General features: G+C 47.8%; 1 protein-coding gene across 11 annotated transcripts in view; it reads right to left on the bottom strand.

The window, feature by feature from the left end:
- Tox2 (TOX high mobility group box family member 2) overlaps window positions 1-23,755 on the bottom strand; it is a 127,467-nt gene that overhangs the window by 48,673 nt on the left and 55,039 nt on the right. For all 11 annotated transcript variants that reach the window (XM_087652369.1, XM_087652376.1, XM_087652374.1 and 8 more), the window contains exon 3: window positions 4,358-4,603. In XM_087652369.1, the coding sequence (XP_087508495.1) occupies window positions 4,358-4,603 (246 nt within the window). The remainder of the gene's footprint in view (window positions 1-4,357; window positions 4,604-23,755) is intronic.

Raw genomic sequence — 23,755 nt, 5'->3', positions numbered from 1 at the left:
CTGAGCATATTTAATTTTGTAAAGGGGTCTGGTTCCAGTACTGTACATAAAACTGGCAGCATCGAGAGAAGGGATAGAGCCGCGTGCCCGTGAGACCTAGCAATCCAGCAGGGGACCAGAAGAGATTGATGACCTCTGAGGTCAGAGCTATGGGTGGGGTCAGAGCTACGGGGCTCTTGGCATGGATGAAATGGCCACCACAGATCAAAGTCTCACCTACTTCTGCGGAGATGACTTCTCGGGGGCATCTCTGTCTGTGGAGACGAGACCCAAGGTACCTGGCATCTGGGTGTCCTCTGTGCTACCTGCAGCTTGGTAGAACCGGGAGGTAGACACAGGGGCTTGGGAGGGTGTAACTTCTAGGGGTTTGACTTGAGGACTAGGTAGCATTTTCATTCACAAAGTACAGGTCTGTCTTGTGCCCAGTTATTCATAGGAGAGATTAGGCAGTTTCCAAAAGTCACCTGCTCTGCTGGGCTTAGCTGACCCACCACCAGCACCCAAGGCCCCAGTCAATGTCCTCAGTGATGCCCTTGGGCAGATGAAGCCAGTGAGGCATTCGAGTCCTGGTACTCCATAGAAATTGTGTTTCCTTTATCACATTCCCACCCCACAAAGCCCAATGCCCCCATATATGAAGCTATTGCCACCGCCATTTGAGTCAGGGGCCTCCTCCAGATACATAGACCCCCATGGCTAAGTGAATAGCCATAGCGCTCTTCAGAAGCAGGCTGCGCCGGACCGCTTTGCAGCAATGTAATATATTGCAATATAACAATATTATAATATAACAATATAACAACATCTTTGTGAGTGTCTTTGTGAGTCTGCTCACAAAGTCAACCAAGGATTATTTTGGCCTCAGGGCTCTGAAAGTTCAGGTCTCAGCCTGGGAAGGGGGGTAAGAGGTGTGGGGAGGAGAGGAGAGGGGACATGGCTTTGGACCTCTGTTGGGGGTGGCAAAGGATGATGGGAGAATGAGAGTAAAGGGACACATCTGTAGCCAGGGAGAAAAGAGACCCAGGGTACCACAATCCCTGTGTCCCTAAGGTCCTTCCAGTAGGCTCCACCTCTTAAAGGTCCACAGCATCTCCTAACACCACCACTGCTGAGTTCTTCGTATCAGAGAGTCTCGGGGTTCAATGTAGCAATGCCTGCCACCTAGAATGTGTTCAAACCTGGCAGGCAGGGGGGAAAATGCTACACTCCCACTAAAGATATCAAGTCATGGCCCCCCGTGAGAGGAGGGCTCAGAGGGTAAAACCATTTGCTGCTGAATCTGACAACTGGAGTTTGACCCCTGGGACCCACATGGAGGAAGGAGAGGACTGACTGCTACAAGTTGTCCTCTGACCTCCACAGGTGTGCCGTGGCACATGCACATGCATGCACGGACACATACTACACACACACACACACACACACACACACACAACGTAACAGAAGCAAGTGGTCTTTGCAGAGAAGGTTCAGGCTCAGGATCACGATATTGGGAGATTGTTCTAGATGAAATTCCACCCTAAATGTCTGTGAGAAGGGCAGTGTGGTTATCCCTGACAGAAGAGACACCAGAGTTCAAGGAGAGACACAGCCACAAGCCAGGGAAGCCTCTAGTGTCTAAAAGCTAGAAAAGGTATAGATGGCCACCCCAGAGCCTCCTGGGGAAGCTTGACTTCCCCGGAACCTGGATTTCATGTGACGTGCTCATATTTGGACCTTTAGGGTTGTGCGTGGACGGATCTCTGCTGCCTCAGGTTTGGGGTGATTTGCCAGAGCAGCCACAGAAAGGGGAAGCCGTGCATGCTTCCACAACCCCAGTCTCCCGCCTCTCCATCCTACCTCCCTGCCTCTCTCGGTTGAGAGGAGCATATGAGAAAGCTTTCACAAGCCCCTCTGCATGCTGTTTGACAGCCAGTGGGCGCTTCCACAATCCCGCTTCACACAAACAGCAGGCATTGCACACCCACACACCCTTTCTCCTGGCAGTCCCCAGGAATTCAAGAGCTCTGTAGTCAAGGCCCCTTGAGTCCTAACCCTCCAGTCCCAGCCCATCTTAATCTGGCTTTCTCATTTGTCTCGGGGCAGGGTGGGGGAGACTCTGCCCCGAGTAGCAAGGTCAGGCTTATCTTTCGTTAAGTACGGAGGGAATATTAAATCGAACGAACCCCTTTACTTCTGGACCAATGAAGAGCTAAGACATTGAGAAGCATCCTGAATATGAATCGGCTGTAAAGAGAGCATCGAAGGACTGGTTTACATAGAGCTCACGTAAGCGATCATTTCCAAGGGGAGCTCAGGGAGGTCTGTGGTCAGCGGACAGCAGCAGGCCTTGTCATGAACAGAGCTGCTATGACCAGGAAGCTTGGGAAGGGCACCAGGAGACTAGCCACGGTATGGATGTGTGAGGGCCAGGAGACAACCACTGGTGCGGCCCACTTTCTGTCTTGGACAGGGTCTCCCATGAGCTTGAAACTTTCCTAGTGGGCATGGCTGTCGGACCAGGCAGCCCCAGTCTGAGGTATGCTTGTGTTAGACTCCCAAGTGCTGGGATTACAAGCACCTGCCGCCATGCTGGCCTTTATTTTTTTAATACAGCTTCTGAAGGTTCGAACTTGGGTCCTCATGTTGGCAAGGGCCCACGACTGTGGGGTCTGAACCAGTTAGCAAGTTGGAAGAGGAAACTGGGCTCCTGCCTTGTTCCGGCGGGTCAAAAACAAAATCGAGATTCCTGGAGAGTGGAGAGTCCATTTCCACTGAGTTCTTAATTAAGTATTAATGAGGCTAGTTTAGGCTGGCCTGTTCATGAACTCATGGTCTTCTTGCCTCTGCTTATAGCAGGCTACAAACTGGGCTGAGGTTTCCAGGCAGCCATTGTGGTAGCAAACTCGATCCGGTCAATATCATGTGACTCTGACAGGGAAGCCAGGTGAGAGAGCCTCAGGAGAGCTTGTAATCCAATCTGACACACTATAGGGTTGCTTCAGCTCAGATCCAGTGGTTGGTGTAGCCAGTCAGTCCTCGGCCATGGTTCTCCTGGGGAGATTTACTCACTTGCTCTGAGCCTGTCGTTAGCTGCCAGCAGTCACTGTGTGGGAATGGAGGCGGGGTGGGGCCACAGTGACACCCACCAGCATAGCTCCTGCAAAGAAGCATCCTGAAGCCTTTGTCTATCCGTGCCTATGTCCGTCTTTGACGTTCATGTCCCCATTACCTAGGCCATGAATGTAGGAGTTTTAACTCTAATATTAACTATGAGGGGAAGAAGCCATGAATGTAAGCGTTTTAACTAATATTAACTGCGAAGGGATAGAAACACGAAGCACAGTTGATTAAGAACGGTGCTGAAAGTCCCTTAAAGTGCCTCTTCTGCCGACTTCCTGTAGGACCTGATAGGTCAGACAGGCCATCATGCTAAAAAGAAAACAACCCCCTCATACGGGATTCAGGACCTGATACTGCATGCTGTCCTGGGCTACAGTCTCCAGGCTCTGCTGGCTGCAGGTTCTCACTCTCTGGCCCCAGAACAAAGGAATCCCAGGCTGACTCCACCAGATCACTAGTGCCCTGCCCCTTCCCTTTGCAAACCCTGTCCTGTAATCGGGAACATCCCTCCCCGCCACTGTGCTATCTGCCTGCTATCTTTCAACAACCCTTGAATTTTTAGCTTGGTAACCTTCCCCTCTGGCTACTTATATAATAAACACTCAGGACAGGCAAACAGATAGAGGCAGAAGGTAACCTTTGGTCAGTGGGTGTGGTGCTATACACCTGCAATCCCAGGACTTCAAAAACAGAGCGAGTGGGCTAGCCTGGGCTACACAGTGAGTTGCCGGCCAGCCTGGGCTACATAGTGAGTTGCTGGCCAGCCCAGGCTACTTACTGAGTTGCCAGCTAGCCAGGACTACAAAGCGTCTCAAAACAAAACAAAGCAAAATAAGGGATAGTAATGGTAGCTGTCTTGGATCATGGGTTGAGCATGATAGTTGGGAATGGTGACCTAATGAGATTGAGGCCTCTTCCCGTGGGAGGGGAGGGATGAACACATTTCAAACGGATTGCAGTTACCCAAATTATGTGTGTGAACTGATAGCATGTATATCTCCATAAATCTGCTGGAAATAAAATTTAGATTATACTATTAACAACCAATAAAATCAGTCCCAAGTCGCTATGAACAGAGCTGTAAACATAACAGTTTCCCTCCACGCCTTCCCCGTATCCTGCGGCTTCACCACAATCAGACAGCAGAACTCAGACCCTGCACACGATCAGGGCTCCTTGGCTCAGTCTCGCCAACCAGCTCCCCTCAAGCCCTCCCTTGCTGGAGCCATGGGGCTCATGTGGGAGACAGACTCACCGTGGGCAGCTGTCCTGACAGCAGGTGGCCATCCTGGGCCAGCATGTTGGACACCATGATGGCCGGGAGATCCATTGCCTGGTACGAGTAGGCGGGGAGCAGACCGTTGGGCGCAAGGCCGTGACACAGTGAGTGGTAACCGGCTTCGTGGTCCCCCAGGTGCAGGAGGGATGGCTCAGGGAGATTGGGAGGTGTTATAGGAGGGATCTCATAGTCTTCGTTGCTCTCGCCCTGGCTGTTATAGGTCTGAAAACAACAGAGGGGCAGGGAGCGGGGTCAGTGCCTCAAAACCACAAAAGTATTCAACAGCATCAGTAACCGCAACTGTGGAAAAATGGCCAACCCTTGGCAGAGAGATCACCCCAATGCAAGGCGGAAAGCCTAGTGACCTGACTCAGACGCCTGCCCAGCTCCTCAGTGAATCTTCCTCCCACCGAGGCTCTGCAGACAAGCGCCTGGGCTCCTGGAAGGTGGGCTTCCCTGCACCTTCTCCTGATTTCCCAGCACATCTGGCCCATGGCTACCGGAGAACTCTGTCAGCCACCCACTTCACACAGGAGGACTTTGTCCCAGGAGAAATCAGGCAAGGTGATCAGAAGCGCTGAGAACTGGAGCTCCAGGCAGCCGGAGTTTTCTCCTAGACATCCTGGGGAGCCAGGACTTCTCTTGGTCCTTACATTGGTGAGGGGAACAGATTAGCAGCCAAGAGGCTACCTCCAGTCTTACTGTGCTGGCAGGTGACCCCGGGACAAGCTGGTAGACATAGTGGGCACTAAATTTGCCTTTCCCTTTGCCCCAGGTTTTACCATAGGCCATGATAACCATGCACTTTGGGCCCTGGCTTTATGGCCCATGTCTGAGGATGCTTCAGTAGGTGAAGGGGTGAGTGAATTTTAAAAATTGTACATGGGGGTTGGGGATTTAGCTCAGCGGTAGAGTGCTTGCCTAGGAAGCGCAAGGCCCTGGGTTCGGTCCCCAGCTCCAAAAAAAAAAAAAAAAAAAAAAGAAAAGAAAAGAAAAGAAAAAAATTGTACATGGGTTTTAAATTGTTAATTACGTGTGTGTGTGTGTGTATGTGTGTGTGTGTGTGTGTGTGTGTGTGTGTGTACATGTGTGCCATGGTGCATATGTGGAGGTCAAAAGACTACTTGTGAGGGTCCTCCCTCTGTGTGGGTTCTAGATATTGAACTCTGGTCATCAAGCCTGGTGGCAAGTGCTTTTAACCCCTGAGACATTTTGGTGGCTCGGATATTTTCTTTAAATGTTAATTGCATCAAACTATTTCCCCTGCGTCTACTGAAAGACTCCAAGGCCCTTCTCCCTTTCACCTAGTCAGGGTGATAACAAATTCGCCCTCTCCCTCTTTATCCTACTTTCTCCATCCTCCCCTTCCTATTGGGAACAGGTTTACACTGTAGCCCATGCTGGCCATGAACTATCAGCAATCCTCCTGTCTCAGTTCCCTGAGTGCTGGGATCATAGCCCTGTTGAACACCCTGCATCGTTAGAACAAATCCTGCTCAGCCCTGATCTGTCTCTCACTTGGTACAGTGTTGGGCCTGGTTGACTAGGACTGTCACACAGGGGTTAGAGGCATTGGCTTCAGTCTCCCTGTCTGTCCCTGCCCACACCTGGCTTTGTTAGCCTGGGCATGGATAGGGCAGACAGGGAGACAGAAGTATTGCATCTGCACATATCCTTATGTTCAGAGAAGGACAGAGAGGCCTGAGCCACACACAGTAGCACATGGGACTGAGAAGGCAGCCCGGTGGCAGTGTTTGCTCAGCACTTGTGAGATCCTGCGCTCTTTCCCCCAGAGCAAGAGTGGACGGAGAAAGGACACGACTTAACATTTTGTATTTCTCTGTGAATCCAGCATCACAACTGAACACCCATTCCCTGCAAGTCTAGTACCGTGCCTGCTTCTCAAGGACTGGTGGATGAAGCCACAAGTATAGGGAGGTTTGGGTCGAGCTACGACAGAGCAGGGACATGTGGCATGTTCCTCATGTTCCTCAGACACCATTTAAGGACATTACCATGATGGCCTTTTACAGCCACAGACTCCAGCATCGCCTTGTGCTCACTGGCTCCCTCTGCAGGGCTATTATGGAGTTACCACACAGATGGGTACGGTGTCTGGAAGACTGGAAGAGGTGGCCACGTCTACCTGTTATCTTCTCTTGGCTTCCTTCTCATGCTGGAGTTTGTCCTGGTCAGCCCTCAGCTCTCTTCTCTTTCCCCTTACACTCCCTTCCAGATGGTCTCAACATACCTCGTGTTCAAAGCCCTCAGGGTGTCACATCCATCCTCCTTTCTTGCTGCTTCCCTGAGCACTGGCCGCAGCTGGACATCGCAATACCCAAGTTTCCCTTCCTCTACCTTGCACCTGTGTCCTCTGACTGTGCTGGATGACATCACCCTCCATCCGCAAACCTGCCCCTCCCTTCCCCTCACCTCTCAATTCCAACAGAACTACTCCAAAATACCTTTAAAATCTGCCCAGGCCACTCCCACCTCCCTACCGCGGACAATGATGACAGCCACCTCCTGGTCCCCACAGCCCTCTCTTATCCCTCTACTCCCTCCTGTAGCCAGGATGATTTCTAAAGAGAATCTTCCCACAGAGCCACGCCCACTTCAGTGCTCTGACAGCTACCCTGGCTTTGTCATTCTCGCTAGCATTTTAGTCAGTGCAAAAAAAAAAAATCATAGGTTTTGTTATGAAATTTTCAGAGGTATATCATTGTACCTTACTGATTCCTTTCCTTCCAGAGCTTAGCCTTTCTTCTTTCATGTAACATATACATGCATATGTATGTGTGTATATATATATCATATATTAGTAAAAACAGGTGATATCTGTGTCTGGCTATTGAACACAATGCACTTAACTTCCAATCTTTTTTCTGCAAATGACATCACCTCACTGTTCAGAGGAGTAAAACCCCCGTGTATCTATCTACACTGCTATATGTCTATACTGTGTTTTCCTTATCCACCCTCTCGGCTGGTTCAGTATCTTTCCGTGGTTAGTAATGCTCCACGGATTTGTGGCCACGCTGGTTTAGATCTCTTCAGCTACACACCCATCAACCCAGCTGCCTTTGCTTTCAAGACCTTAGCCTCAAACATGACTTGTAAGTTCTCACATGGCCCGGCCACTGCCAGCTCAGGGCTGCCACCCTTGCTGCTCTCGGTGGAATTCCAGATTAAGGGACCTCTCTAAAGACACAGAACTTGGTACTAGCAGCTCGCTGGTCAGCACCCTCACTGCTGGATTCCTTAACCCACTGTGCCACACTGTGCACCAGTGTCTGTCTTCAGCCATATTACCAAGATGGTTGAGGACCAAGCATCTTTAGGTGGAACCAACCACAGATATCACAACTCCCCCCACCCCCAGAATGCAAAGTCCCCCGGCCTGCATTTCTGTTCAGAGTCACGGTCTGATTACCTTTGGAAAGGTGTCCAGTCCACCTTTGGAAAGGTGACACTTTTGCAAGTTTCCCATAATGCTTAGTGCCTCCTCTAACCATTTGTGGTTCAGTTTTTACCTTCAGCCATATCCCTCCCCCGATGCTCCAGGCCCTATAAAGACTCAAGTTAAGTCTCGTTGTTCCCAGTACTTAGAACAATGACTGACACCAAGAAAGAACTCAGTTACAGTACATGAGTGAGCTCCCCAATGGACCCCTCCAGGCTCCAGGTTCAAGCCTCACCCAGGTGTTCCCACATCTGCCCCTCCCAGAAGCCAACTGTCCCTCGGAACCTATGTGTGTTATGCTATCCAATGCTCCCTCCTTCCCTGTCCTCTGGCATCCAGAACTTGTACTGACATAGGAAAGGGTACCAGGGGATGCCAAATGACCACAGAATTCCATCCTTTTCTATCCAAACCCAAGCCTCAAGGCTCTGGAACGCACCCAATCGACCAGAAGCCTTTTAGAAAAATCAGCATGTGTTGTATCAAAATATTGAAATAACACGATTATGACAATTCCTCTAAAGAAGCAATTAGCACACTTAAGAATAAGCACACAAACACACACTTGCCTCTTCGGGGTGTAGTCGGATCCCACTGAGCACCAAGCAGCTCGTCCTGGGGCTCACTTACACTGAGCCCCCACCACGTGCCTGTCTCAGCTTCTGGCATTTCCATACACTCTCCCTTTAAATATGTCCGTTCGGAAAAGACACATCTACCACCTTCATTTTTCTCAGTCAGGGAGGGTGGAGTTGAGAGAGTGGAGGAAGTTGGAGTCTCTGGGTTAGGCTTCATGAGTCTGAAGCCAGCATTCCCCCACACGAGGTCACCTCGTGCAGACCCTGTCCCAGACCCTGGTGTGCAAGAGATCTGCTGCTCAGCATGACTACCTGCTCCTCACCGTGGGGGCCTCATGAATATCCAGGGAGTGGCACCAAGGTGGCTAAGAGTCCTAAGAGTTCTGGAAGATCCAGATCCAGATCAAGGAAGGGAAGAGCGTGGGCCGTTCTAATGACCTGGGACTAGCTATAGGGTCAGAGGAGAGCTGACCGCCCTTGAAATCTCTAGAAGGAGGGATCTTAAAATCTAGCGTTTTGAATCTTATTTCATTATTTTATTTCATTTTATACTTTGTTTTGTAAGTGTCTCATGTAGCCTTGACTTTACCACATAGCTGAGGTAAACCTTGGGTTTCTCATCCTCCTGCCTCCACCTCCCCACGTGCTGGGATTACAGGTGTGAAACCCCCAGATGCAGGCATAGCAAGCAAACGTCCTGTCAACTGAGCTAAACCCTCAACCCCAATGCCTAGCTTCTTAAACTGTGGGTCACAAACCCTCACCCTTAAAACACTTGGCAAGAGTAAGAGAAGTCTGACCTTGCAAGAGAAAGAAAAAAAGTAACTCGGAATCAAATGCATGGCATGTCTTGGATGTTTCCAGAAGCTGACACCTGTGTCGTCTGGAGTGACTCCACTGCAGACCCTTGCATGGCTTCACAGGGGGCTTGGTTCTCAGCACACAACCCATGTGCCTTGCACTGTGATGACAGACCAAGAGCGCCAGAGAAGACTGCTTCAAAGGCTTTGGATCAAACCCAGCACTACTGTGTGCGTCCTTACTGGACAGTCTGCTGCTCCCACAGAAACACAATGATTTCTGGAAAACAAGGACCTTTAACAATTTTCTACCCTCATTCCTCAGCATTTAAGCATCAATCTAGTGTACTTGAGCTATCTTGTGTTGGAAAGTTTAATTACAAATAGTAATTAAATTGAGTTACTTGAAAAAAAAACAAACGTTCAATGAATTTGACTTAGGAGTAAAGCAGAATTTCCAACAATTTCTTTTCTTTTTCTTTTTTCTTTTTGAGGAAGAGGAGGAAAAGGAGGAGGAGGAGGGGGGGAGGAGGAGGAGGAGTAGCTAAGCATATATTTTGGCTGTGACTTCAGTCCATGTTCTCTGGGCTTTGTTGCTGTGGGCTGATGGTATGGTAGAGATTCTCCACATCGTGATGGGGAATGAATGGTGAAGGAAAGTGTCTAACTTCACCGTGGCCGAGAAACAAAACAAAGAATGTGGTGGGGTCCCAATACCTCTTCAAGTATACGTTCCGTGTATTAGTTTCCAGTGATTTCTGAAGTGGCCCTAAACATCATCTGCTCTTTACTATAAACTTACACAAAGTGGCATCCTCAGGAAAAGCAGCCATCACCTCCAGGACTCTGAAGACACTCTGTCCTGCAGAATCAACTGTTCAGTCAGGATCCAATTCTTCGTGTATCACCCCATCTCATTAGTATGCAAACTTTTGCCTTTGTCTTTAATAAATGATACTATTAAATAGGTTGTTTTAAAACAACTTGCTTAGTGATTTACTAGCAGTAACTTTGATCTGTACACATATTTTATATACATATGTAACTGGGATTCTGAGAAATGTTCTTGGGTGCAAAGGGTCACGAACCGAAAACTCTTAGAAGCCCCCACTTAAAGTGTTGCAGGCTGGAGGCACGGAGGACATGAAGGCCAAGCTTCTGGGTGGTGGTGAAGCCAACAGAGGAGACACTAAATCAGTGATCGATCCACTGAATTCTTAGACTAAGCTCTGTCACCGCCATAAAATGAAATGACAAGTTCCAAAGTGTTCAGCCAACCTTGGAAAGATCCTCAAAGTTAGAGCTTCAAGGATGGAACGAACCTAAGAGATTCTAGGCACGTCCCTGAGCGGAAAACCACTGCGGCGTCTGTCCGTCTAGATTGGTGGCTGTCCAGGAAGGCTTGCTCAAATGGAAGTGTGGTTTCAGATTAAGACTGGCGCAGAGGAGCAATCCAGGGTTGACTGGAGAAGTGACTGACCCCGAGGCATCATTTAGACTGCAAGGAAATCTGAGGCTTGGATACATTTGTTACAATGTATTTACTGAGGCCGCAGATAATGTTCAGCGGCCATAGGTACATTTACAGCAAGGTCCAATGCCAGCTCTGTCTGTGTTCTTAAGTATTTTTTATCATCTCACAGTACGATGCCATTCCTAGTAGACTTTCTTCCTGCTCCCCTTGCCTTGCCACCCCTAGCTGTGGACGGACACTTGTTTTCACTCTGTCTCCAAGAAGTTATCTATTCTGCCTGCCATTGCAATATGTTTTGCAAGTACATCTATGTTCTACTTAGAATACATTTCCCATGGTGTTCATTTAGCGTAGAGGTGTTTTGAGATTTATAAATTACCAGAACTCTATTCCTTTTCACGGCTCTAACATGGTCCACTGTGGATTTGCCCCAATTTGTTTATTCATCCGCTGATGGCATTAAGTGTCTTTCTATCTTTGGCTGCTGTGAGTAACCATGAATAATTGTGTGTGTGTGTGTGTGTGTGTGTGTGTGTGTGTGTGTGTGTGTGTGGTGTGTGTGTATGTGTGTGTGTATGTGTGTGTGTATATATATGTATATATATATACATACATATATATATACATATATATATTTGTTTGAGTGTCTTTTCCATATATACACAGGAATGGAACCACTAGGTTATGTGGTACTTCTGTTTGACTTTTCAGAACTGGTCAAGGAACGTTCCACAGTGGTTGTGGCTCCTTATGGTCCCACTGACAATACGTGAGGGTTTCAATGTCCCCACATCCTCGGCGCTAAGATTTTTAATGTTTCTGTGATAAGCATCCTAGCGGCATATGGTAGTATTTTCTTGTGGCTTTGGTTTGTGTTTTCCTAAGCACCAATGTCGACTGTCTCTGCGTGTGTTTCATGACCGTCTGCATCGTTAGAGCCGTGGTTCTCAACCTTCCTCATGCTGGGACCCTTTAATACAGTTCCTCACGCTGTGGTGACCCCCAGCCGTAACATTATTTTGTTGCTACTTCACAACTGTAATTTTCTACTGTTATGAATTGTAATGTCAACATCTGACACGCGGGACATCAGATACGCAGCCCCTCTGGAAGAGTCATTCAACCCTCCCAAAGGGGTCGTGACCTGCGGGTTGAGAATCGCTGCTTTAGAGGCACGTCTATTCCAGTCTCTCATCCCTCGTTCAGGGTGGGTTCTCTGTGTGTCTGTCATTCCACTTTAACTTGAATGATGTAAAGCTCGCCCCTTTCCTGTTGCTCAAGGCTGTAACATCACATTCAGGAATCCGAAGCCGTGACGGCTGTACCGAGGTATATGGCACGAGAGTCCAACTTCATTATTTTGCATGTGACTGTTCACTTGTCCCACTATCATTTGCTGAAGAGACTGCTCTTTCCATTTAAGTGGTCCAGGTACCTCTGCCAAAACTCATTGTGCCGTGGATGCAGGAGTTTAACTTGGACTGTCAAATTTATTCCACTGATCTACACGTCCTTATGCCAAGACCATGTCACATGTGCTTAAAGAAATTAGCAACTGTGAGATCTATTCCTCTTCCCTCTTTTAAGATTATTGGTGCTACCCAGGGCCCTTGGAAATGCCGATGAATTTTTCAGACCCATTTCTTTCATTTCGGAAATAAAGACATCTTGGTTAGATTTTAATAGTCACCTTGACACAGCTAACAGTCACCTAGGAAGAGGGGTCTCAACTGAGGGATTGCCCAGACCAGATTGGCCTGTGGGGCATTATCTGGATTGTTGATAATCTATGTGGGAAGAGCCAGCCCACTGTGGGTGGTGTCACCCCCTAGGCATGTGGTCCTCGGTTTTACAAGAAAGAAAACTGAGCATGAGCCATAGGGAGCAAGCTGGAAAGCAGCATTCCTCCATGTTTTCTTCAGTTTCTTCTTGCATTCTACCCTGGCTTTCCTCAGCTATGGATTGTAGCCTGAAATTGTAAGCCAAGCAAACCTTTCCTCTCCAAGTTGCTTTTGGTCCTGGTCTTTGTCACAGTGACAGAGAAAACAAACTAGAACAAAAGGTACGTATGAGTCTGACAGGAACTCTATTAACAGGTAAGTTTCTTAGGCAGTCACGTTATCTTGTAATGGCCGCACACAGGGCAGCCTTCCTGCACTGCGCAAGTCTTTGGTTCATTTCAGTGGGGGATTTATAGCTTTCTGTTTATAACTCTCTCATATCCTTGGCTAAATTTATTCCTTTCATCTTCTATTTCTGGGTGCTATTGCCTGTGGAAAGACTTCTAAATTTTTGGGGGGAAGGGACATTTCATTGTTGGTTTATAGAAATGGAGGAGGGACATTCGTTGTTCGTTTACAGAAAGGGGGAGGGGCATTCGTTATTGGTTTATAGAAAGATAATTGATATTTCCATGTCCCTTTGCCAAGTTCATTGATTAACATCTCTTATAATTTGGGAAAGCAGAAAATCCATACCACTGAAGGAATAACAACAACAACAGCAAAACCAGAACTTAATTAAACTACAATCTGATCCAGGAGTGGACGACAGTGGTGCTCAGAAATAACCGTAGAAATGGCAGCTGTAGGACGAAGTATCAGGGGCCAAACAGAGCCCTCAGAATCTCATCCGGCCTCCTGAGAGATAAAACTTGATGTTTCCATTTTAAACAAATGTGTCTAGTAGATAACATTCGTAATAGACGCGCTCCAAACAAAGTGACAGGAACGGTTAAGAATAAACAGATGTTGGGGCTGGGGATTTAGCTCAGTGGTAGAGCACTTACCTAGGAAGCGCAAGGCCCTGGGTTCGGTCCCCAGCTCCGGGGAAAAAAAAGAACCAAAAAAAAAAAAAAAAAAAAAAAGAATAAACAGATGTCATCAGGCAAATGGAAAGGAACGCGGCAAAATTAACGGCAAATTAAAGACAAATTCAGAGCAAGACATATTAAAGAGACTCAGAGGGAGACATTTGCTGACAGATGACACCATCTCCGAAGAAGTGACAGATATAAACTTTCACGAACACTGATAAACTGCAGGAGTACAAAATGTTAAAAGCCAATAAAGTGGAAGACTAAATCAGGAAGGGCTATACACATTTGAAATTCCAGCATTCAGGGGGCTGGGCATTGTGAATTCCAGGCTAGCCTGGGCTATGTAAGCCCCATTTAAACAAACAACATCAACAAATATCAGTGCAGCAGGGAAAACAGGCCAAAACCATAAATAAAGTAAGACACTTTAACACATCAGGAACTGACAAGTCAACCAGGAACGAATGAATAAAGATGGGAAGATGGTTCCGTGGTTAAGAGCACTTACTGATCTTGCGGAAGACCCAGATGAGGTTTTCAGTACCCACACGGGGGCTCACAACCATCCCTAACCATCAGTTCCTGGGATCCAGCACCCTCTTCTGACTAAAATTATAGAAACGTTACCTCAACAAAAGCTGAGATGTGAACAATGGGAAACTTATACCTTTTACTTAAATACCTTTCTTAGAAGATAAAAAGGCAAAACCAATGTATCCAGCACTCAGTTGAAGAAGGTAGAAACAGAAAAAATAAATCAAGCAGCAGTCAGTAGATCAAAGAAAACATGAAACAGAAACCACATCTTAGATAAGAAATATGCGATACAATTAGTTTCCTGAGAAAAGTAACAAAAAATTAACCAGGGGCCAGCGAGATGGCTCAGTGTATTAGGTGCTTGCTGCACAAGCATGAGGACCTGAGTTCGGATCCACAGCACCCATGTAAAAACTTGGGCATGGCTACGTGCCTCTGTAGCTGCTGTGCTGGGGTCAGTGAGGACAGGAAGACTCCTGAACAAGACACTGTATATCCATTCATCTGCTGATGGGCACCTAGATGGAACCAACGCTTGGCTGTTGCAAACTGGGTCTCAGTAACACAGACATGCAGGGATCTCTGTGGGGCGTTGACTTAAGTCTCCTTCGGGCATATATGGGTATTCTAGTTTCCTTTCTATTGCTGTATAAAACACATCAACCAAAAACATCTTAGGGGAGAAAAGGAGTTTATTTCAGCTTACAAGTTGCAGCCTATCATTGAGGGAAGGCCAAGACAGGAACTCAAGCAAGGACCTGAAGAGGAAACCATGGAGGAATGCTATTTCCTAGCTCACTCAGGTTCATGTTCAGCTTAGCTTTCTTACACAGCCCAGGGAATGGTGCTGCCAATGGTGGGCTGGACCTTCCTACATCAATTAACAATTAAGACCATTCCCCACAGACATGCTCATGGACCAATCTGGTCTGGTCCAGACATTAATTGAGACTTCCTTCTCCGGCAGCTCTAGGCTGTGTCAAATTAACAGTTAAAGTGAGCCCAGTGAACAGAGTAACATTTAACGGTGTTTTCTCTCTCTCTAATGTGCCCTGGATTGAGCATTAATTTTTGTGACCACCTGCTATCCCATCACTTTACCAAGAAAACCCTACACCCTGTAGGTGCGTCTCAACCAAAGGATGGTAGCATAATTCACCATTCTGATAACGTTTCCAGCAAGGACAATGCCCTTACTCAAGCTCCATCCACTAGAGTGGGGATCTCAACCCTTAACCAATTTGCCATGCATGCAATGGGGTTAAAAATTCCACAGGGAATAAAACACGGTTTTGTCAATTGTGTATCTGCCCATAACACCCGAGTCAAGTTGTTCATCTTTGACAATGTCCCTGTGTCTCCCCCATGGAGAGCTGAGCCACTTCAGAGAGAGCGATTATGCCTGCCACCTTCCTGCACTCAGCCTGCTTCTTTTTTTTTTTTTTTTCTTTTTTCTTTTTTTCGGGCTGGGGACCGAACCCAGGGCCTTGCGCTTGCTAGGCAAGCGCTCTACCACTGAGCTAAATCCCCAACCCCTCAGCCTGCTTCTTAAAAGACAGACAGACAGACAGACAGACAGACAGACAGACAGACAGAGCCTGTAATGAGAGCAGGAAAGATTACTATGCAAACATGGCACCCTGTTAACCCTTTGTTCGCTGAAAGAGCGTCACTCAGAGTTGAGTAGGACCATCCAGAGTGTGTCCAACACCCTCAGAGACTGTCAGCGACAGCTGCTTCATGGTGGTGCCTAGCCCTGCTGTGCCTGGGTTGGAAAAGACAGAAATGAATCGTGTGTTTTGTTTATTAATGCTCTGTGTAGGGAGGAGCCTCATAGCACCATGAGTTCTGGCTCAAGAAATGACCAGACTCCATGGTTCAGGGGGCTTCCTGGGTAATTTACCTTGGGGGAAGAAAGGGCTCTGAAAAGATGGGGTGCCGGTGGTGGGGTTTGGGACTTCCTTTGTAGGGAAGACGTGGTCTCCCGGCAGAACTCAGACGGCTTTGGAATGAGATTAAGCAGTCTGAAAAGGAAGCCACCATTCTGAAGAGAAGGACTCTCACTTCCAGGGTTAGGAACCTGGGTCCTCTGGAAAAGCACCCGGTGTTCTTAACTGCAGTCATTTCTACAGCTCTTATCTGTTTGAATAACATTTTTATAGTCACATATTCACCCGTCTCTTGGCAATTTTACTTGGGTGTCCTAGAAGAGGGCTCAGCAAACTTTTTTCTGCAAAGGTTCTGCTAATAAATATTTGGTACAATTATTCAACTGGCATATTGTAGCATGAAAACAGCCACAGATGATATTGAACGTAATGAGTGTGGCTGTGTTCCAATAAAGCTTTATTTACAGAAGGCAGATGGAGGGCTAGATCTGGCCCGTAGGCCATGGTTTACTGACCTGTGTCCTAACCAATAAGAAAAGCCAATACACGGGCTGGTGAGATGGCTCAGCGAAGCACTGACTGCTCTTCCTCTTCCAGAGGTCCAGAGTTCAATTCTCAGCAACCACATGGTGGCTTGAAACCATCTGTAATGGGATCTGATGCCCTCTTCTAATGCCTATTACGGTGTGTCTGAAGATAGCCACAGTGTATACACACACACACACACACACACACACACACACACACACACACTAAATAAATAAATAATATTATAAAAAAGGGATAGCCAATATATCCATACCTAATGTCCTTCCAGTCCCACCAAATGTATTCCTTTCTCACTGTTTCTCTAACTTGATGGCTTATACCCAAAATCCGATAGTAAGGCCTCATCCCTCCCCCTTTCTCCTTCCACTCCACCTACTACAGTGAGCTTCAAAGTCCTGCTGGGTCAGCTGCTAAGAACTCCCCCAGGACATCTGTAATCAGCTCCTCGATGGCCTTTCACCCTTGTTCCTTCTAGCCCACTCTCCCCCTAGCAGCCCTGACAATAGATTTACTTATAAATGCAATCACACTACTCCCATCTGTTGACATCCCTTTCACGTTTAGGATACAGGGTGAACTCTTCTGGGCACCCAGCAAGATCCCAGTCGAACTGCTCTATCCCCTATAAAACCCTTCACTGCCATGGACGGTAGCACTGATGGCAGCTAACACACCAGGCCTTCCCTTTCTGTTACCTCGCTCAAGAGTCACGCCTGTACGGTTGGCTTCAAACCCTCTTGTAGGTGACAGCTCCCCATTAGCGTTTTCTTTCACCACAACAAGTTACAACTCTTCCCTTCTCTTGTAGCCACTGCTGCTTCCTTCACGACATTTCTCACCTTCTATGGATTTTTCCTGATCATTATGTATCTCTTACACTTAAGTGAAGGGCTGGAGCCATGTTTGTTCTATGTTGAGCTTTCAGGACCCAAGGCCAATGCTGGGCCTTTAGGAGAAATCAAGAATCTATGGTGAGTGAACATGAAGCTGATTACTAAGACTGCCCGACCCCACGTGTATCCTCGCCTGACCCTCACACCTTCCTTAAGCATCAGTGAAGTTACTTCCCTTCATTAGCGTGAGTCTAGAGACTAATTAGAGGGCCTTGAGACAGCTGCCTGCTCTGGCCTTCCCCCTGTGGAATAGGTCGGGACCTGCATTGGTCAAACTGATCTGTAACAAGATTAGTCTATACCTGTGCACAGTCCTGTGCATGCTGTGTGTGGGTCAGAGGACAACCTCTGACTCTGTCTCTGCCTTCCACCCTTCAAAGCAAAGTGTCTTGTTTTGCCACTGTATGCCTCAGGCTGGCTGTTGCTGACTGGCTGAGGGAGGAGCACCTGGCTGCTTTGCCACATAGTAGGCACTTAATCTGCTAGGGTTTCATTATGGAGCTCTGACTGGCCTTGAACTCACAGACCTCTGACTGCCTCTGCCTCCCCAGTGTCAGATAGGATTAAAGGCGTGTGCCACCCTGGCCAGCATCAGTATTTGAATGGAGGCCTGTACAAACAAGGACCAGTGACTCGCAGAGTTTTCTCAGAAGCCGGAGAAGCTGGGAATCAGCTTTACTCTGAGAGGAGCTGCTGGAATTCTAATCTGGGCCCTGGGCATCTCTTGCCCACGGTCATCTGAGAAATCACCTTTCAGGAGTCCCAGCTATGGTTCTATGACCTTGGCCAAGTCACTGCCCCTTTCTAGGCCTCAACAACGCCGCCTGTAAAAAGCAGAAGCTGACTTGGGAGGTTTTAGCAAGGACGCCACTCCTGCTCCCGGGCCTAGCTTGTAGATACGTAGGCAGACCTGGGCACAGCTGTTTTTGAGAGCATTTTTAAACTGATGTGCCGGCTTTCCAGTCCTTTTCTGTGCTAAAATAGCTTCCAGAAAAATGTCTATTATGTCTCTTTGCAGGGTCTTTTTTTTTTTTTCTTTTCCTTTTCCATCCCTGCCTTTCGAAAGCCACGGAAGTAGCTTTATCTTTTAAAACATGCCTAGCTAGCACCAGAGCAAAGCTGCAGGAGAGCGTGGCTCCTGTGTGTGCCCTGAGTGTGGCTAGGCTGGACAGATGCAAACTCCAGGTTTCCTCAGGAGTGCGCACACTCTACAGGGTTGGATCCCTTCAGATCTAGGTCCCTGCACTGCCCTGCCATTGAGGATGCTTGGCCCAGACACTATAACTTCCTGACACTGACCACAGGGCCTCCAGAGGATGGGCCTCTAACCCTCTGCTCAGGCCCCTAGCCCCTGTCCCTCTCCTCTCCTGTCAGGAGATTCTTGCTCATCGAGGGGTCCTAACACTTCCCTGCCTTGCCAGAGTGGGACCAGCACAGCGGGCCTACTCTGAAAAGAAGAGAAAAAGGCCTGCTTCTCCTGTAACCTGGCCCCATGCCCCTGCTACATGATCCTCATTACGGGGTGGTAGCCTGAAGCTCATCCACTCCCTTGAGCACACCCAGAATTGGGCTGGAGCTGGAACCTGTTGAGTCACTCATGAGGAGGTGACTCTCATAGCGGTCCCGCTTTTCTACAGCTCTGTTCAAAAGACAGTGGTCACAGTAAGCGTTTATACAGCGTGCGCCATGTTGAAGGGACGCAGCGGCTGCTATCACCCTAGATATTTCGTAGACAAAGATCATCCTTGAGATGAGAAACTTATCCTGAAATCCAAGACAGACAAAATGGAGCCAGGGACCAACCTGACAGTCAGCTCGGGGCAACTGGCTATGGAAACCGCCATCAGAGGGTCTTGGAGATGGTTCTCCCTTCTGAGAAGCACCCACCCTCTCCCTAGCCCACAGCCGTGACTGCCATTTTAAACTTCCTGAGAGACCTTAAACCAGAAGCACCCAGCTGAGCCACACCAAAACCCTGATCTGGCAGGAAGAGATTTGCGTTGGCTTAAAAAAAAATGAATCTGGCTTGTGAGTTTGCATTTTCCTATTAAATATTCTTATTAAAATATGTTCTTTTGCATGCATCTCTGTGCGTGCTGTGTGCCCATGCGAGTATTCATGTTCATGTGGGAGCACCCCTGTGTGATACCAGAAAGTCATCCCCATTCCCTCCTTGATCTTACTCAATGAAGCACGATTTCGCAATCAAACCCAGAGCTCACCGGTATGGCTTGTCTAACTACTCAGCTTGTTTTGGGGATCCCCAGTCTCCACCTCCTAAAGCTAAAATTATAGGTGGAGCACCACACCCACCCCACATTTATATGGGTTCTGAGGAGCTGAATTCTTGTCCTCTTGCTTGCATGCTAAGCACCAAGCCATCTCACCAGCCCTGCTTCTGTGACAGCGTGTGGTACTAGGACTTGTATTCTTAATGACCATGTAGTTTTGTCTCTTTATACACAGAGGACTTGGGACCCCTGTGCTCCTATGTTTCTATTCTATGTCTTCACGGGCATCTCCTTTTCTTCCAACCCAGCCTAGACACCCCAGGGCACAGGCATCCTCTACCTGCCTAACACTTGGGACAGGCAGTCCTCCTCGTACCACGCCTCTAGGTCAGTACTGCACACACAACAGAGACCTCAAAACGTACCCTGACTCTGGAGGTGGCTGGAACTGACAAGCTCTGGGATGCTGCTGGCCCGGTTACCCTGTGGCACCACGGCCCGAGGCGTCAACAGCATAGACTTTGTCGCAGACAGACAATGGGTCACATGCTGGCTCCATCACATTCTGGCTGGAGAGTCCTTGACCTCATAGAGGAAGCCACACTCTCTGAGAGTCACAGAATAAACTTGCAGCTACTCAGAACCCAGTTGGGTGTGGCCCTGCAGAACCGTAACCCTACCTGGCACTCGGGAGATGGAAGTGTGAGAATCAGTCTTAGCTACACAGTGGAGCCTGAGGCTTAGCCTGGGCTACATGAGACCTTGTCAAACGAAGGAAGAAAGGAAGGGAGGTAGGGAGGGTGAATGGGTATGTTAGAGACGTTGACAGAACTCTTGTTCTGGCTCAGTCTAGAATCCTCAAACTATAGCCGAACCCACCCTCCTGTGTGTTGAGTGTGGACTCACCTCTACAAGAGGCATGTCTAATGGTGTAAGTCCCTTCACAAACCCACTTGTGAGAAAAATCCACACTGGCATCTGAACCAGTGGGCCTGTGGGAGTTGCTGTCTCTCTCACGCACTCACAAGGCATTCACTCAGCTCTTCCAGGAGGCCGTGTCTCCAGAAACTCACAAGTTAGAAGGAAGGCAGCCGTCAAACACATGAAAATAAGACTCGCAACCCTGTGTGTATGACACACACGTGGGTAAGCCCTGATCACCACAGCCCCAACCTCATATGACTATTGACTCCATTTCTCTGAAGAAACTGAAGCACTAGGGGTTGGATAATTGTCCTAGAGAGAGGTGCTTATGAGAGACTGTGTCTGTATATGCATGTGTGCACATGTGCTTGTATTTGTGCACAAGTGCGTCTGCATACGGGTGTGTGTGTATGCATGTGTTATGTGTGTCCATGTGTGTGCGTGTGTGCACCTGGCCTAGAGAAAATATACAGACATCCTCAAATATCCTATCAGCCAGATATTCCAGATCTATAGTATATCATCAGGAAACCCCATTACACATAAAAGACTTAGAGACAGCTGTGATCTGAACACCCCCTAGAGCTCTGTTCATAAAGGTGGACATACAGGCCATAGCCAGCGTTGCCAGGAAGCTCTGGGGAAGCTCATGTCTTCTGCTGCCCTGGGGCAAGCCATTGCTGGAGTCATGTCAGACCTCATAGTCCATCCGGTAGCTAAAAGAAATGTTCCCTCCCAGGAGGTTAAGCAAAGGATCCGAGATGAGTCCAGCCTGGCTCCCAGTGGGAACATATTGCCCATGATATTAGTGACCAAGCCTTTTCCTTCCCAGTCACGGCCAGGCTCTACACATAGAGACACCTGATGAACCTTGTCTTGAAGGGCAGTTTCTCTTCAAAGCATCACTTCTCACACCTCCTGATAAAGACCGTGTAGCCCCGTGTCGGCGTGGCAGTGAGGCACTGGACAGTTACACTGAAGCATGTATTTCCTACCCCAAACAGACCTTTACCTTGTGTATGTCTCAAATCTATGCATTCTTCCCTTCCAGATGACCATGATTGCAAGTGACACACCACTGTAGACATTAGCAGGATCACGTGACCCAGCGTGGAAAGTCAGATTAGATGACAAAGGCTATATAGACTTAGCTTCATGGTTAAGAACTCCTACAACATAAGCCTGACAACTTGAGTTCAAATCCCCAGACCCCATGTAAATATGTATGTGCCTGTCTGTCAATCCCAGCATGCCGGGGATGAGACTGAGAGACAGAAGATTTTGGAAGCTTGAAAACCAGTGAGCCTGGTTCACACAGTGACAAAGTGACCCTGTCTTATACAAGGCGAAAAGACAAGGAATGACAACTGAAAGGTGTCCTCCGACCTCCACAAATGCACCGTGATGCTTACATGCTCCCGGATACAAACAAGCATAAACAAATACAGTGATACACAGTGATACATAGTGATACATTTCACACACACACACACACACACACACACACACACACACACACACACACACACACAGACACCAAAGGCAAATACCTTGAATAGAGATCCATAACAGGAGAACACAGCAAAGTGTTCTTTACCACTCATCATCACTGGTATCCTCGTAGACAGGACCACCAGAGCATCCAGAAGACAAATGATTGAAAACGAGGCTCTTAGGAGAATCCAAGAAGAATGTTTCACTTGCTAATCAAGAAAAGGCAATTTGGTGTCTTTACTAAAACACTATAAATGTCCTCCCTCTAAAAGAGGCACCCGTAAGAATAAATGTCTTGACTGTATGGCTCCTTTCTGCTAACACGCAGGAGACCAACAGAAAAGTGAGCAGATCACAGCAAATCATCAATAAAACTTCACAAACTGTATGTACAAACAGCTCAAGAGAAGAAAGAGAATCTCTTAGCCACTCCTGCCTCCAGACCCTCAAAGTCCCTTTGTCCTTACGTACCCTGTCTTAGTTAGGGTTTTACTGCTGTGAACAGACACCATGACCAAGGCAACTCTTAGACAACATTTAATGGGGGCTGGCTTACAGGTTCAAAGGTTCAGTCCATTATCATCAAGGCGGAGCATGGCAGCATCCAGACAGGCATGGTGCAGAAGGAGCTGAGAATTCTGCATCTTCATCTGAAGGCTGCTAGGAGAAGACTGACTTCCAGGAAGCTAGGATGAGGGTCTTAAAACCCATGCTCACGGGGCTGGGGATTTAGCTCAGTGGTAGAGCGCTCACCTAGGAAGCGCAAGGCCCTGGGTTCGGTCCCCAGCTCCGAAAAAAAGAACCAAAAAAAAAAAAACCCCAAAAAACGATGCTCACAGTAACACACCTACTCCAACAGGGCCACACCTCCTAACAGTGCTACACCCTGGGCCAAGCATATGCAAACCATCAAATACCCACTAAAGGCAGTGATTCTCAAACTTTGGATCACAATCCCTGTGGGGATGGGGTTGATGGACGCTTTCACAGGGGTGGTCACCTAAGACCATGTAAAAACGCAGATATTTACATTATGATTAATAAGAGTAGCAAAATTATAGTCACGAAGTAGTGACGAAAATAACTTTGTGGTTGGGGGGGGGGTCACCACAGCTTGAGGAACTACCTTAAAGGGCCCCGGGGTTAAGAAGGCCGAGAACCAGAGCTCTAAGGAGAACCAGAGTTCACCTTTCCATGACCCTGGATTAGTTCACATGCTCTGTGTCAGCAGCATCCAAAAGGATGATTATTTTGTTGTCTGGCCCTGGCTCCTTTTGCTCAACGTGTTTGTGAGAGCCAGTCACGTTATTGCATATCGTTACAACCAATCACTGCCACGGCTGCATAGCGTGCCCTGGGCAGACTAGTCTCCAGTCATTCATCCAGCCTCCCTGTGACAGATGTTTGAGTTGTTGCCAGTTTTGTGCTTTAATTTTAATTTTAATTTTTTTTTATTGCCTGGAACTGAGCCTAGGGTCTCCTGCATGCAGGATGGGTGTTCTCTCACGAAGCTGTATTCCTCTACCCTTTTCTAATTACGACTTTTTGCTAGATAGGATCTTCAAGTTACATTTTCTTGGAGGGCTTTTAGGAAGTGCCACTTCATGCTGCAAAGCAAAATTTCCTGTGTGACAGCCACTCACAAGGACACCTTCGTCCTTCTCAGCCCAGCCTTGCCTCCTCTTTAAAAATGCCCAGGCTGGCCTTGAACTTTCAATCCTCCT

Source organism: Rattus norvegicus, chromosome 3 (genome assembly GCF_021556685.1).
Source record: "Rattus norvegicus strain SHRSP/BbbUtx chromosome 3, alternate assembly SHRSP_T2T, whole genome shotgun sequence".
In the NCBI taxonomy this organism is placed as follows: domain Eukaryota; kingdom Metazoa; phylum Chordata; class Mammalia; order Rodentia; family Muridae; genus Rattus; species Rattus norvegicus.
The sequence above is the reverse complement of the archived record's forward strand: the minus strand, read 5'-3'. Positions and strand labels throughout refer to the sequence as shown.